At 38.8% G+C, this 16,401-nt stretch overlaps 1 protein-coding gene across 1 annotated transcript in view; it reads right to left on the bottom strand.

Annotated features, from left to right (window-relative positions):
• Window positions 1-314: 314 nt before the first annotated feature.
• Window positions 315-16,401, bottom strand: part of LOC139729756 (SUMO-activating enzyme subunit 2-like) — a 40,066-nt gene continuing 23,979 nt past the window's right edge. Inside the window, exons 13-18 of the mRNA XM_071640689.1 lie at window positions 15,990-16,043; window positions 10,114-10,171; window positions 3,303-3,341; window positions 2,818-2,923; window positions 1,949-2,127; window positions 315-1,474 (exon numbers count right to left, since the gene is read on the bottom strand). Of these exons, the coding sequence (XP_071496790.1) occupies window positions 1,134-1,474; window positions 1,949-2,127; window positions 2,818-2,923; window positions 3,303-3,341; window positions 10,114-10,171; window positions 15,990-16,043 (777 nt within the window). The 3' untranslated portion in view covers window positions 315-1,133. The remainder of the gene's footprint in view (window positions 1,475-1,948; window positions 2,128-2,817; window positions 2,924-3,302; window positions 3,342-10,113; window positions 10,172-15,989; window positions 16,044-16,401) is intronic.

The following is a 16,401-nucleotide window of genomic DNA, read 5'->3' as shown; positions in this document are numbered from 1 at the left end:
AGAGTAGCATTTTACATAGACTTGTGTGGAAGGAAATTTGGGACCGAGAAAATTTCCTCGTTATAACCGATATCTCGTTATAGCAGTGTTCGTTATACCGAGTTTCCCCTGTATCATCATTTACCCTAAGTTTCATTTAAATTGCTTCAAAACTGTAGAAGGAGTTCGTGACGCAAGATTTTGCAATAGACCGACCGACCACCTGACCGACCTCCCGCCCGACCAACATCACGGTGATTCCTATATACCCCCTTCACACTACGTGTGGTGGGGGTATAATAAGAACAGGGCATGAAAAAGCAGAAAACGATAACCAGGCAAGGTCTTGTTGTTAGTATGATTCTTACCATACCCAGAAAGTATGTATCAGACATATTGCTCATAGCAATCATACAAAATTTACATTCTTTCGCAATTTACAGCATAAGTACTACAAATCTAACAACAAAACACAATAAGTTAACATGCATGAAAACATTCTTTCCACAAGATTACACACATTTAACATAAGACTTACATGGTTAAATTTAGCACTACATAAATAGAAGTTCAGAGGTACATAAGGCATACTTCAATAAACTTGCCAACATAACACTAAAACTAACAGAGATGTAAGTACCTTGCTTAAGCTACTTCCACGTGCTAAAATTTCCGTCTTTCTTCTAACCCTATATAGATCAGTCGTGGAAAAAAGTCATGAAATTTCAGCAAAAAAAAGAAAGAAAAAAGTGTATTAAAAGCATTGCGAAAGATGTCGAGGGAGCTCATTTCGCCTCCCCCCCCCCATAAGGTTAAATCTGAACCAAGAATTTGTTCATCTAGTCCACGTAAAGGACACTTTGTTGAAGTAGTAAGATGAACTGTCATATTAAATACGATGCCATCAATTTTTGCCAATGATAATGCACTTAATCTGACTGATGTAAACATCTTTTCTTCACGTCTGCCACTGTAAAATGGCAGTTACCAAACACACCATGTCGTTGCACTGGTGAGAAGGAAATTCCTATCAAATAAAGATAGATCAAGACAGTTTTGACATCTATAAGAAAATATGGTTTGGTTCTACGGAGGTGGGAAAAAAAGCATTCATGCATTCCATCAAGAGACCTACAGCTGATTTCCAGTCTACCTTAGTCATCAAGAACAACCACCTCCTCAATTCTGTCCTCTTCCAATCCTCCTTCCATCACTTCCAAAATGTCATCATCATCTTCACAATCAGCTGCATCATTGTTGGACTGGGAAGAGATGACTCTTGCCTTTTTACTGCTTGGAGCACCCTCTACTGTTGTCGAAACCTCATCCACATCAGATGGGAGCTTTCGCTTCAGGGACACTGACGTGGCATCCCCATCACCCTCATCCATGGTTGTCTCTACCTTCCCGTTGCCAGAAGCAACCTCTGCTTCTCTCACAGCATCATCATCTTCATCCTCCATAATGATCAAGTCGTCATCGTCATCAACAGCATCTGGATAGATGAAATTTTAGTTACTCTGGGAAAATCAGGTTTTCAATAGAAGCAATGAAACAATAGTCACAGAAAAAAGAATAGTACCCAAACGGAGAAATATCTCAACAAAATTCCCACTCTTATCTGGTATTGGAGTACTGCAATTGCGATTATCTCCAAGAATGAAACAGGTATGGTACAAGTACCTAACAGAAAAGCACAAACAAGACTTATATAGCTATATGTTGGGACAATTTGCTGACTTTCACATTCTTTTGTTTCATTTTATTTAAATTTTCCTTTGTCTTTTGCTTCTGTATTACTTTCTTCATTGGTAGTAGCACATTCTCTGTTTTAGATATTCTCCTGATAACAAGTATGTGATTTTCTTTTAACCAGAAAATGACTACAAGCTCTCCACATGATATAAACAATAAGAGATACAAAGAGACTGAGACAGGAACATTGTCACCAAGTGACTTTTCATCCTACCCTGAGAGGTTCCAGCCACATCTGTGCTCCCATTGGTTGATGACACCTGGTCATGAGCCTCTGTCTGAGCATCTGATTGGTTCTTGATGTGCGTCCTGTCTGTCTTTGCTTCGGCCTCTTTGTCAGCGATGGGCACTTTTCCAATAACCTCAAACTCTGCCTCATCCTCAAGACTCTCTCTATCACAGATAAATGAACAATATACAGCTGTGCCTCAGTATAACATCATTACATGGTAACATCAGTGATGATAAGATATTTTGAAATGCTAACTGAGGTTTATCATGAGAAAACACTACAAGACTAATTGTAATGGGTCCAATCCTGGTGAGTAAGATGTCAATCACTAAGTGTATCAAAAACATTACTATTGCAGGCAGATTTTTCTATAAAGGAACTTTGTAGTTTGGATTATTTGGAACACTCTGCCCTCATTGAGAAATTACACAATTTACTGGATTAGCATTTTAGACATAGTACTTAAGCATCATCACAACAAATACATGCTTCTCCATAAACAAGTGAGGAGATATGCACAGAGAATGGAATTCAATAATGAATAGCCACTGCATAAAACACATCCTAATGTCAGGTATCATGCTAAATCAGTGATACCAATGGTGATGATAAAATCCAACATTTCTATCAGTAGCACTTAACATATCATTACCCGGATCAAAGATGGCAACACTTGAAATGCAATTTCCTCACTCTGGGAGGATTTCCTGCCTACCTACCAAGTATGATGCAATCTCACTTACACATTCCTAAATGCTTGTCATAATCTTACCATCTATCCAGTTTGTATTTGTGGGTAGAGGGTGGTCAAGTTTTAGCTGAAGGTAAAAGACAACAAAGTCTTTTCTTACTCAAACTGGATGTTGACAATGAGCTCAAAGTTTTGCAGGAAGTCATCAGCCTTCAGTCTGCTGCCCCCGATGATGTGAAATTCACTCAGCATTCTGGGCATGTTGTCTGATGGCAACAGAAGTTGAGAAAGAGAACAGAATAACAAATCAGCAAGTTCTTTTCCAGTCTAAGGATTAGAACTTTGATTTGTCACTACCTTGCAACATTACAGATTATTCTTTTACACATCAGTTTCTGTTCTCAAGGTGTAATCCACTGTGAAAGCTGGTTCCACTGAAATGCAATTGATTTGAGACAAGAAGGAACAAGCTCTGGGTATCAATGAGAATTTCATTGTACTATTCTTATCAAAAGCTGAAACTTTTATGATTTTTTATTGCTGTGGTGGTACTGTAATCACTTGAAATCACATTTTCAGAAAATGAAGTCCTGGTTTAACATCCTCTGATCATGACACATCTGAGTAACTAATGCTGTATCTTACCATCTGTCTCTCCTTCTTCACTGGAGATGAGAATCGTGCCTGTTTCAGAGAAAGAAAAAAAGAGAGAAAAAAGGTATGCTTATACTAAGTGTTTGACTGACGTTTTGGATAAACAATTTCAATTGAGACACCTCGCTGTATGGATTTTATCACCACTGAACAAACTATATGAGGCTAAAATTGCAAATACAGTCAACCTCGCGTAAGTCGACATAATCGGGACTGAGAAAAACACGTCGACTTACGCGAAAGTCGACTTACGCGTAAGTCGACATTTTGTCGACTTATAAATGAAAACTAATTTCCCCTATACAGAGTAAGATAACGATGCGAATCGCTACCCAATTCTTACTCCTTTTGCCGCCAAAACAAACCTACTGACATTAGCAACAATTATGTTTTAGGTCATGCATAAATCTCGCGCGGATAAGTAACGACAACGCACAATTCCCAAATCTCTTGAGAGATTTTGAGAGAGCGGGATCGGAAACCTGGGCCCGTTTCTAGACACTGTACGTTTTAAATCTGATTTGAAATATCAAACGCATATTCCCCAAATTGCATGCAACATCGCGATTTAAATTCAAGTGCGTTGCTGCGAAGATATGCGTGTGAATTCGTATGATTCTGTCGAGATAAGTTTTCAGTGCCAAGCGAGTTGAAATAGGATGTGTGATTTTCCTTCCCTAAGTCGCCATATTTGGTTTGCTTAAATTTCTATTGCCATACTCTGAAAATGAATTGTTTTCGCGCTCCGATTCGCAACAATACCACCGCTCTGTACGGCGCGGGCCAGTCTGAAATAAAAAGAAGAAGAAAAGTTTGTTAATCTGAAAAACGACATCTTTCGAATAACTAACCTTCGTAAAAACAAATCTCTTTCCATCGTCGGACTAATTTAACTTTGGACTGAGATTTAAACCTTCGGCATAGCGAACTGTAACAATAATTTGCTACTATTTTTTCATTGACATTTCGTGAAGCAGCTGCATGCGTTTCGGTAGTTTGAAACGTGTAAATGTTGCGATGTCTTTCCCCTGCTAGTGCAGACTAAGTTCGGTCACGGCGAGAGTTCCGTTACGAAATAAGATATAATGCAAGTCTTTTCAACAATAACACACTTCCGTATAGATTTTTATGCGTTTAAACGCAGTTTCTAGTTTCGTACAAAAACCTCAAGTCTTTTCTGCAACGCTCTTGCGTTTTAAATACAGAGTTGCTTGTGATATGATGGACTTGCATTTGATTTTTAGAATTGCGTTTAAACGCAATTGAGTTTAAGTTTTTTACAGTCTGTTTTCTAGTTTCGGATGATTATCAAACGCAAGTCTTTTCAGCGTTTCGTGTGATTTGATGGACTTGCATTTGATTTTCGGGGTTGCGTTTAATTTTTAATTTTGCGTACGAAATAGAAAATAACGCAAGTCTTTTCAATAATAATGCACTTCCGTAGATGTTTAGAGATGCTTTTAAATGCAGTTTCTAGTTTCTTACGAAAACAGCAAACCTTCTCTGCAACGCTCTTGCGTTTGAATACAGCGTTGCGCGTTATTTGATGGAATTCATTTGATTTTTAGAGTTGCGTTTTGAAAACGCAATTGAGTTTAAAAAAAACTAGAAATGTCGCTATGGCGACTGGTATGCCTCCGCCATAATGCATGATTCTCCTAATAGGTCTAGATAGTACATGTGGACAATGTGTGATTACATTTTCACAAAACTGGCAAAATATTGAAATGACAAGTTTGTCGCAAATGTGTTGAATGTTCACCTTCCTTGACCTTGGTTTAATTCGATGAATAGGAGAGCATGAATTTGGGGATTTAAGGACTTTAACTTGACTTTGACCCATTCATACATTTATAAATGCATTGAGTAATTTTCATGGTACCGGTATGGAGAAAAAGTGCAATTTCTGTACTGAAGAGTAAATTGTTACCATGTTCATCTGGCCTTTGACCCTAAAATTCATAAGATAATCACTTTCAGGTAGAACATGCATACATATGCAGTAAGTTTCACGATAAATTGAGCCACTTCCGAGATATGGAGGAAAAAGTTAGTTTAGCACTTTTACTTGATCTTTGACCTTTTGACCTTTGAGGCAAAAAAAAAAAGAAAAAGAAAAAAAAAACTCTCCAGAGAATTTCTATTAGGTTACACATGCATACACCAAGTGTTAAAAAAAAAAATCCTGCTGGCATTGCATGAACATGAGGGAAATAGTAAAATTTTGAAGTGTTGCACTTGACCTTTGACCCCTGACCTTTGACCCCATGAACCCTACATTCTCTAGATAATCACTGCCAGTCAGTACATGTATATACTATGTTCCATGAAGATACCTTGAACAATTTTCCAATTTAAAGAGAAAAAAAAGAAGTTTTAATACTTTTGCTCGACCTTTTGACCTTTGACCTTTGACCTTTGACCTCATAACCCAAACTTTCACCAGAGAATCTAAATTGGGTAATACATGTATACACTAAGTTTCAAGAAAATATCTTGAGGCATTGCATAGATATGGTGGAAATAGTGAAATTTTATGTATTTGACCCTGACCTTTTGACCTTTGACCTTGAGCACGTGCACCCAAAAGTTGATAGGCACAACTTCACCCCCTAATACACATACATGCCAAGTTTCATTAGGATACCTCAACAGGTTTTGATAGTTACCTTGTCCACAAAATTCATTACGGACGGACGGAAAGACGGACGGACGGACGGACGGACGGACGGACGGACGGACGGACGGACGGACGGACGGACGGACGGACGGAAGGACGGACGGACGGACAACCCGAAAACATAATGCCTCCGGCACCACTTCGTGGCGGAGGCATAAAAAAAGTTCCCTACAATTTTCTAGTTTCGTATGGTTATCAAACTCAAGTCTTTTTAGCGTTCCGTGTGATATGATGGACTTGCAATTGCATTTGATTTTCAGAGTTGCGTTCAATTTGTAATTATTCGTACGAAATGAAAAATAATGCAAGACTTTTCAACAATAACGCACCTCCGTAGATGTTAAGAGATGCTTTTAAGCGCAGTTTCCAGTTTCTTACGAAAACCGCAAGTCTTCTCGTCTGCAACGCTCGTGCGTTTGAATACAGCGTTGCGCGTGATTTGATGGACTTCATTTGATTTTTATGCCTCCGCCACGAAGTGGTGCCGGAGGCATTATGTTTTCGGGTTGTCCGTCCGTCCGTCCGTCCGTCCGTCCGTCTTTCCGTCCGTCCGTCCGTCCTTCCGTCCGTCCGTCCGTCCGTCCTTCCGTCCGTCCGTAATGAATTTTGTGGACAGGGTAACTACCAAAACCTTTTGAGGTATCCTAATGAAACTTGGCATGTATGTGTATTAGGGGGTGAAGTTGTGCCTATCAACTTTTGGGTGCACATGCTCAAGGTCAAAGGTCAAAAGGTCAAGGTCAAATGCTTAAAATTTTACTATTTCCCCCATATCTATGCAATGCCTAAAGATATTTTCTTGAAACTTAGTGTATACATGTACTACCCAATTAAGATTCTCTGGTGAAAGTTTGGGGTCATGAGGTCAAAAGGTCAAAGGTCAAAAGGTCAAGCAAAATGTTAAAATTTCACTTTTTTCTCTGTATCTTAGAAATTGTTCAAGGTATCTTCATGGAATATAGTATATATGCATCTACTGACTGGCAGTGGTTATCTAGGGAATTTAGGGTTCATGGGGTCAAAGGTCAGGGATCAAAGGTCAAGGGCAATACTTCAAAATTTTACTATTTTCCTTATATTTATGCAATGCCAGCAGGATTTTTTTTTTTTAACTTGATGTATGCATGTATAACCCAATAGAGATTCTCTAGGATTTTTTTTTTTTTTGCCAAGAATGTCAAAGGTCAAAAGGTCAAAGATCAAGTGAAAGTGCTGAACTTACTTCTTTCTCCATATCTCGGAAGTGGCTCAAGTTATCTTGAAACTTAGTACATGCTGAATTTATGTATGTTCTGCCTGACAGTAGCCGGGTTCACACGTACACCAATTAGCGGGATACAAATCTCGAGATTTGCATCGCGATCGTTATCCCAAGTTTTTTGCATGTGTGGACAGAAAAAACCCGAAAATTAGCGGGATAAGCATCGCGATGCTAATCCCAAGAAATCTTGCGCTGGTTTGCCAATTAGCGGGATAATTGGCCCGCGCTGGTACGTGTGAACGGTCGGGATTACAATCTCGAGTTTTTACATCCATCATGTAATGCGCACATCACAACAGCGAGGCCTCTGCGAAGAGGTCCTTCACCTCTTTGGAGCACAACAACAACAGCGCGCGAACCACACCACTGATGCGTAAAAGACAATGGACAAAGGTAAGTGCGCGCAGGCAGTGATAGAGAAGGGCGCGGTGTGACCCAGTTTGCAGGCTTTGCTGTTATCTCTATCGGCAATTAGCAGGATAATTCGGTACGTGTGGACGCTCGCCAAATTAGCGGGATACCGATCGCGATCGCCATCCCGCTAATTTGGTACGTGTGGACGCTCGCAAAAAACTCGGGATGAGCATCGCGATCGTCATCCCGCTAATTTGTACGTGTGAACCCGGCTAGTGATTCTCTTATAAATCAAAGACCAGATGAAAATGATAACAATTTACTGTTCAATACAGAAATTGCGCTTTTTCTCCATACCTTGAAAATTACTCAGTGCATAAACTTATGAAATGGTCAAAGTCAAGTGAGTTGCGTTTAAACACAATTGAGTTTCAGGTTCGTACAACTCTTTTCTAGTTTCATATGATTATCAAACGCAAACCTTTTCAGCAACGCACTTACGTTTATGTGCAAAGTTGCTCGTGATTTGATACACCTGCATTTGATTTTTAGTTGCATTTAATTACATGTACATGTAGTTGCATTTTAATTAATTTTCTCAAAACGGTCCCAGGTTTCTAATACCGCTTCGGAATAATTAACGTTAGAATATTCGGATAAACGGAGACACCTATTTCATGTTCTGATAATGATTCTCTACTCGGACCTATAGGTGTACAAAATTTGTGCGTTTTGAGAATAACGACAAGGAGAAAAGGGGGAAAGTGAACTGCTTTGGGTACTACGTGTACATGTAATTCTCCAATGTAAATGAGTGTATGCCCTTTCTATTCCGGCGTACAAAACAATGGACGGATGGAGCGAACGCTACCGCGCCGTACACTAGCGAATTACCGAGTAGTAATGCTGCGAATCGGAGCGGGAAAACAATTCTTTTTCAGAGAATGGCGATAAGATTTTGAGCGAAAAAATTATGTCGACTTAGACGAGGGAATTAACACGTATTTCAGCTCAGTTGGCACTCAAAAATCAGGTCGACTTACGCGAGTTGTCGACTTATAAATGTCGACTAAGACGAAGAAATTTTCAAGGAATAACAAAGGCAAAAATCGGGACTTTTTTATCGTGTCGACTTAAGCGAGTTGTCGACTTATGCGATGTCGACTTAAGCGAGGTTGACTGTAATTACTTCATTTAGGAACTAGATAACTGATTCAATAGCAAAAGCACCCCTTAACCTCTCTTTCTCTTCTGTTCTACACACACAAATACACTTCTATTTCAGTAATCTTTATATCTGTTTCCACATGATACAAATGAAATAATGCCTCTGGCACCCATCGGGCAGAGGCATAATTAACACAATCACTTTGAATGTTTTTACAAAATGAACAAAACAATTATGATTTTTTTCTTTTATGTACAAATCAACTAACTGCATAAAAGTAATTGAAAATATTTTTGCATAATTTTCAATACTTAATTATTGTGATCAGGTAACATGCAATCAAACAAAGTGAACACGTATCAGATAAATTTACAGAATCTAACATGTAAAAACAAATGGACAAACCCCATCCTTCCCATCTGTACCCAAACTCTAAATCCTACCTATTCCCACACATAGGCACCTGCCATCCCTCCAAATCCCCTTACTTGGATATCATTAATGTATCATATAAGACCAACAATAAGTAATTACATACAGTGGGTGATTTCAAGTTTGGTGCTAGTGCTATCTCAGCATTAGCACTGGCAATAAAACCGAACTTGAAATCAGTCGGTGTTGGGAGGTTGACCTAAAAATTCTGACATATTTCCAGTAGTTGGTGTTGGGCATGGTGTTGAATGTCATCTGCTGACCCGAGCTTCACCATTTGTGTTGGCGATTTATGTGCTTCTTCCCCATTGGCCAACGATAGCCCCTAGGAATTATCATCTTTGTCATTTCAAGTTCGGTGCTGGTGTTAGTGTTGCTGTGCGAGATCCACATTTACATCCATAAGTAGATGCACGTTGTACGTGCAAAGTCAATGCTAATGCAATGGTCCCCCATGTAACATACACAAACACTCTAGACATGGCTACATAAATCTGACCCCAGGAGGAAAATTAAGATAATAGTTTTTCTTTTTTTTGAGAAGGGATGAAATTTGTGGCATTCTAATATGTCTTTTTCATTATGTCTTTAAAACTAAGCAGTCATGACTACATCTTTTAATATATTTCAGTTTAACTATATGCCATCCCTTCTTTCACTGCACAATTCCCACAATTTCATGGTGGTTTGATGCCAGCACCAAGTGCTGGGGGTCGATAATTGTGATCGGTATCGTTGCATTAATCTGACTGTCGGGTGTTGGAGCTTGATTTAAGGCAGTTGTTTGGGAGACAGCACTAGCACTAGCACCAGCACCAAACTTGAAATCATCCAGTGTGTGTGTGTGTGTGTGTGTGTGTGTGTGTGTGAGTGTGTGTGTGTGTGGGGGGGGGGGATAACATCAAACCTTTGCCATCTTGTATCTCAACGTCTGGTGCTATCATTCCTAGAGCTGCTTTCAATATCTGTGCAGAAGAGAAACAAGACAGATCAAATCTGTTACTGAGTCCTTGCACCTTGTCTATACACAGTGTGAGGAAAACATACCATTTGACATCAATGATATGCCTGCTAACATCACTGCACTGAATAGAAAGTAGACACATCCTTTTTTTGGCCTCCTCCACAAAGTGTCACCAGAGGCATTGTTTTCTGGTTGTCCGTCCGTCAGTCCTTCTGTTCGTAATTGATTTTGTGGACAGTGTACCTTATGATTCAAAGAACATCTGAGGTATCCAAATGAAACTTGGCATATGTATGTATGTATGAGCGGATGAAGTTATGCCTATCAACATTTCAATGTACATGCTGAACGTCAAAGGTCAAGGTCAAATTCTTAACATTTCACTTTTTTCCCAATATCTCTGAAATGTCTGAAGGTATTTTCATGAAACTCAGCGTATACATGTACTACTAGGTAACGATTCTCTAGGGAAAGGTATGGGCCATGGGGTCGAAGTTAAAAGGTCAAAGGTCACATGCAAATTATAAATTTCATTTTTTGTCCATATCTTGGAAATGTCTCATATTATTTTCACGAAACTTAGTATATATGCATGTACTGCCTGACAATTATTCTCTTGAGCATTTTGGGGTCATGAGGTCACAGTCGGGTGAAAATCCACAAATCTGCTATTTGATGCTGAAATTTACACCTTTTTCCCCTCCATACCCTAACTAGAAATGTCGCTATGGTGACTGGTATGCCTCCGCCATAATGCATGGTTCTCCGAATAGGTCTACAGCACAATGTCTAGACAATGTGTGATGACAGTTTCACATAACTGGCAAAATATCAAAATGACAGGATTGTCACAAATGCATCGAATGTTCACTTTCCTTGAACTAGGTTTATTTGGATGAATGGCTATACTGTCTAAGAGTGCAGGTATTTGGGGATTTGAGGATTTGTACCCAACTTTTGACCCTTTTATAAGTAGAAGAAGAAGTAAAATTTAGCACTTTCACTTGACCTTTGGGCAAGAAACTTCCAAGAGAATCTGTATTGGATAATACATGCATACACTAAGTTTCAAGAAAAAATCCTGCAGGCATTGCATAGATAAGAGAAAAATAATGACATTTTGATGAATTGACCTTGACCTTTGACCCCTGACCTTTGATCCATGACCCCTAAATTCCCTACATGATCACTGCCAGTCAGCACATGCATATATACTAAGTTCCATGCAGATACCTTGAAATATTTGTGAGATATGGAGAAAAAAGTGAAATTTTAAAATTTTCACTTGACCTTTGACCCTTGACCTTTGACCTCATGACCCGAAGCTCTCTCTGGGGAATCTTTATTTGGTAGTTCATGTATACACCACGTTTCAAGAAAATACCTCAGGCATTGCATAGATAGGGGAAATAGTGAAATTTTGAGCATTTGACCTTAACCTTTTGACCTTTGACCTTGAGCATGTGCATCCAAAAGTTGATAGGCACAACTTCGCTCACTCATACATATACATGCCAAATTTCATAAGGATACCTCTAACAGTTTTTTAGATACGCTGTCCACACAATTGATTACGGATGGAAGGACGGACGGACAGACGGACGGACGGAAGGACGGACGTACAGACGGACAACCCGAAAACATAATGCCTTCGGTGACACTTTGTGGGGGAGGCATAAAAACAAATTGTACTTAAAGGTATTAGCCCACATTTGCAAACCCACGAAAATCATAACTGTATAAAACAGGTCCAATATGACTTCAAGTACAAGTTATGACAGTAACATACCTCACCTGTTGCTATTTGTCTATACCATTCGATAAAAGAGAGAAAATCATCGTTTTAAAATCAATTTTCAAACCGGGTCAACCCGACCCAAAATTGAATTACGAGCGCGGGCTAGCTACGTACATGTAACTTACACAATATCGCATGCATGTAGTACGTACGTGGACCGGAGCTAGCGAGCGTGCGTTATATGCATGCATACGGTGCATTTTCATTTATTTTTATGAAAGTAATGGACTAATTGGAACGAAATTTTGCACAGGTGTTACTGCAATCATACCCAAACTCCATGCTAACTATGAGACCAATTGCTGCAGGTTTACAAATGTGGGCTAATACCTTTAAGCAGAGTTGGGAGGAGGGGGGGGGGGGGGGGGAGTAGAGGGGAAAGCTAAGGGGGAAAGGGGGGGGGGGGTAGGCAGAGCAGAGGGAGGGATTTGACAGAATAGATCAACATAAACCAGCAGAGCTTGTATGGGATGAATACTTCCCATTGACTTGTGTGCACTGCGTGTGTTCTCTATAGGCAGGGCTCCACACTAACTTTTATTTTTGGTGGCCCGATCAGGCCACCAAAATCATTGATTTTTATTTTTTGGTGGCCCAAAAGTAAAATCTGGTGGCCCGAAAAAAAATCAAGAAAAACATAAGAAAAATTAAATCGGTCCTACTAAACATAGAAAAATAAATATTAAGTATTACTGAAGTGATACAGGTACCCTTGTCTAAAATAAATGAATAGAAAATTCAATCATCTTACCGTTATTCTGAGTTCTAAGATTTTGCAAATAGGCTTATAGATTATTATAAAAGTTGATGCCTATTTAGGTGGTCAAAACTTACGTTTGAAATGAGAAAGTGGGAGCATTTGCAGACATTTGTAAACATCCGACATATGTTTTAGCATTGTAAAGAGCCGAAAGTTACCGTTATTCATTTCTGATTTCCGAATGTCAAAGCAAACATTCGACATTTATTTCAGCATCTTCCGGAGCTGAATGTTATCCTTATTCATTTCCGAACGTAAAATCAAATATCTGACATTAATTTTAGCACTGTAAGGAGGTGAATCTTACCGTTATTCATTTCCAAAAGAATATAAGCAAACATCCGACATTTATCTTAGTTTCATATGGAGTCAAATATTACCGTTATTCATTTCCAAACTTAAAAGCAAACATCTGACATTTATTTTAGCATCTTACAGAGCTGATTGTTACCGCTGTACATTTCCAAAAGTAAAGGCAAACATCAGACTTTTTTTGGTGGCCCGATTGGGCCACCAAAATCTTCATTTCTGAAATTTTGGTGGCCCGACGTGCGTTTTTTTGGGCCCCGGGCCACTGGGCCACCGTTAGTGTCGAGCCCTGCTATAGGGCTCACATGGGTAAATAATTTCCCAAAGAGACGTATGTTAGAATTCAAAATTCAAAATATTCTGTAAAAAACTGGGAGAAATGAGGTGTTTCATCTTCACTAACCTGGATAAGTGAGCTACACCCTGTAATCCACTAAATTTCCAAGGCAGGTTCTTCACCTCAAGCTCTGTCCAAAGGTCCACAAAGCCAGACTATGAGTTTTTTTCACTCAAAAAGTCACCTATTTTCCATACATGCACCTAATGCAATATAGTCCCTTCAAATTCCATGAGAAAAGCTTTCATCTTCATACCAAAATGCAGTTGGTAGAGGAATTCATACTCAATATCTGCAGCTATTCAGTTTTATGCAAAACTGCATTAATCATTTTTAATTAATTTTTTACTTCATTTATTTTGGTATCTTTGGCACGAATTTGTGAAGGGGTCTGGGACATTCCATTTTATTTACAGGTGGGAGCCCTAAAGTAGCTTTTTACACAGTGGGCACATCATACAAATTTATATATCAAAGACAGGAATCTTCCTTTTAAATCTACAGTGTTCATGATCTTTTTGTAATACTTGATGTAAACATGCAACAATTTTAATGGCAAGCAAAATATTCATGTGCTTTTATATTCACGCTAATTCACGCTAGTTTCAAGTTGTGCAAAACTTTCAACTACGCGAAAATTTCCACTTTCATAGTAGGTCCTTCATCTTTGATCCCATGGCCAAAACCTTTCCAGACAGAATTATTGTACAGTACTGGTAATGCTTATTTACACCTAGTTTGATCAAATTATGCATTGAGCACTCAAAGACATGGAGAATAAGTGTCATTTCAACATCAAATAGAATTTTTGCATTTTAACCTCACCTTTGACCCCTGACCTTTGACCCCAAGCCCCCTCAAGAGAATCACCTTCAGGCAGTACATTTATATGCATTAAGTTTCATGAAGATACCTTGACCCCTTTCAAAGATATGAAAAAAATGTGAAATTTTAGCACTTTCACTCGACGTTTGACCTTTGACCTCATGGCCCAAATTTGTCCTGAAGGAATCTTTATCTGGTAATATAGGTATAAACCAAGTTTCAAGAAAATACCTTCAGGCATTGCAGAGATATGAGGGAAATAGTGAAATTTTGAGCATCTGACCTTGACCTTTGACCTTTGACCTTGAGCATCTGGACCCAAAAGTTGATAGGCACAACTCACTGAACTCTATATTGGAAGTGACGTTACGCGCAGTGCTCGAAGCCACCAGAAAAGCTTTAGTTGGCGCTGCCATTTTAGGATTCCACCTTTAGGCCCCGCCCATTTTACTCTACGCTATTGTTGTGCAGATGGTACGCAGAAGAAGTGCGGGTGCCTCAGTGGAAAGTCACTTAGGTGTAAATCATGGGGCGCCAAGTATCGCACAGGCAATTTCATTACGAAATGGCTCTTTAGTCGACAAAATGAAAATGTCCTAACAAAACAACTGGTTCTTTGACAAAATGAAAACTTCTTCAACGAAATGACTGATGTCAAAATGCAATTTTGTGGACAATATTACTCATTTCGTAGCGAAATAGCCATACGATTCTTGGCACTTTTTTGTGTGTAGTGCGCGGTAAGTGCGCATAGCGCCCCTTCCAATAGTAGAGTTCAGTGGCACAACTTCACTCCCTTATACATATACATGCCAAGTTTCATTAGGATACCTCACACAGTTTTTTAGTTATGCTGTCCACAAAATTGATTACGGACGGACAGACGGACGGACAGACGGACGGAAGGACGGAAGGACGGACAACCTGAAAACATAATGCCTCCGGCGACACTTCGTGGCGGAGGCATAAAAATCACACTGTGCATACTCTTAATTAAACTAGGTATGTACATGTATTACTGAACAATGATTCTGTAAGGAAAGATTTGAGCCATGGAGTCAAAATGATAATGTCAAAATGTCACTACCTTCCCCCCATATTTGAAAAATCACTCAAGGTATTGTCATGAAAATTGGATAATACCAGTAAATCATTATTTGAAGAATAATGTTGGCCATGGGGTGAAAGGGCAAGGGTCAAAAGGTTAAGTACAAATACTGAAATTCCCGAATATATGTTCTCTGAAACAATTTAGCCATCAGAATGAAGTCTAATTCAAGAAGTATATAAACACTAAACACATGGCTTACCAGTCGTCATAGTGACATTTCTAGTTTCATGTCTATATTGCACAATACATGCCATTTCTACTATCATTGGTATCACAAATATCAATTCCCACTATTGCAATGCTGATCAAGGAGCCTCAGTTTCATAAAGATGTTGCTCTTAAACAGCATGGATGATACTTCTGCGGCTCAGGCTTGCACATTTCACTCTTGTACTGACTGAAACTAATTGATGTCGCTTTTCATGCAGTTTCTATATATATATTTTTTTTAAACCAAATTTCACATGACCAGATGGTGAATCTAGGCAGATCTAAGAACATTGCTCACTCAAAATACTACCATGGTCATAATCAACGTACTACTAAATAAACGTGCAAGAAGTCCTCAGATTGTGTTGTGTCAATACTGTACTTCCAGTATCAGTATAGCTTACTACAAATATACATGTCAGAGTATATTGTATGAAAGCTTTCACCCTCAGGAAATACCTTTACTTACCTTGTCCTGAAAGACCCTGACAGTGGTTGTGTTTGTATTGAGTTTTACTGTCACCTGTACATAATAATAGAATTAAAAAAGGAAATAAATGTTGCAAAAAAAAATAATGCATAACAGAAAAAGAATTGTCTTTGTAAAAATTGTCCTTAAACTCTTTGAGTACATGAATAATAATCTATGTCCTCATTTCTTATAACTGTACAATTCACAAGTATTGAAACATACATCAAGATCTTCTAACAGAAACAATAAAATACATATCAGAAGTACATGGTACAATTAATGTATTAAAATGAACAGACTTTTCTCACTACAGCTAAGCTACATCAGATGGATATGAAGCAAAAAAAAAAAACAAAAGACAAAAACAAAAACAAAAACAGAGATATCCGGAAACTATTCTTGGGCTTTT

Source organism: Diadema antillarum, unplaced genomic scaffold (assembly GCF_040938485.1).
Source record: "Diadema antillarum isolate AM-2024a unplaced genomic scaffold, OU_Dant_1.0 seq00000263_RagTag, whole genome shotgun sequence".
Lineage (NCBI taxonomy): Eukaryota > Metazoa > Echinodermata > Echinoidea > Diadematoida > Diadematidae > Diadema > Diadema antillarum.
The sequence above is the reverse complement of the archived record's forward strand: the minus strand, read 5'-3'. Positions and strand labels throughout refer to the sequence as shown.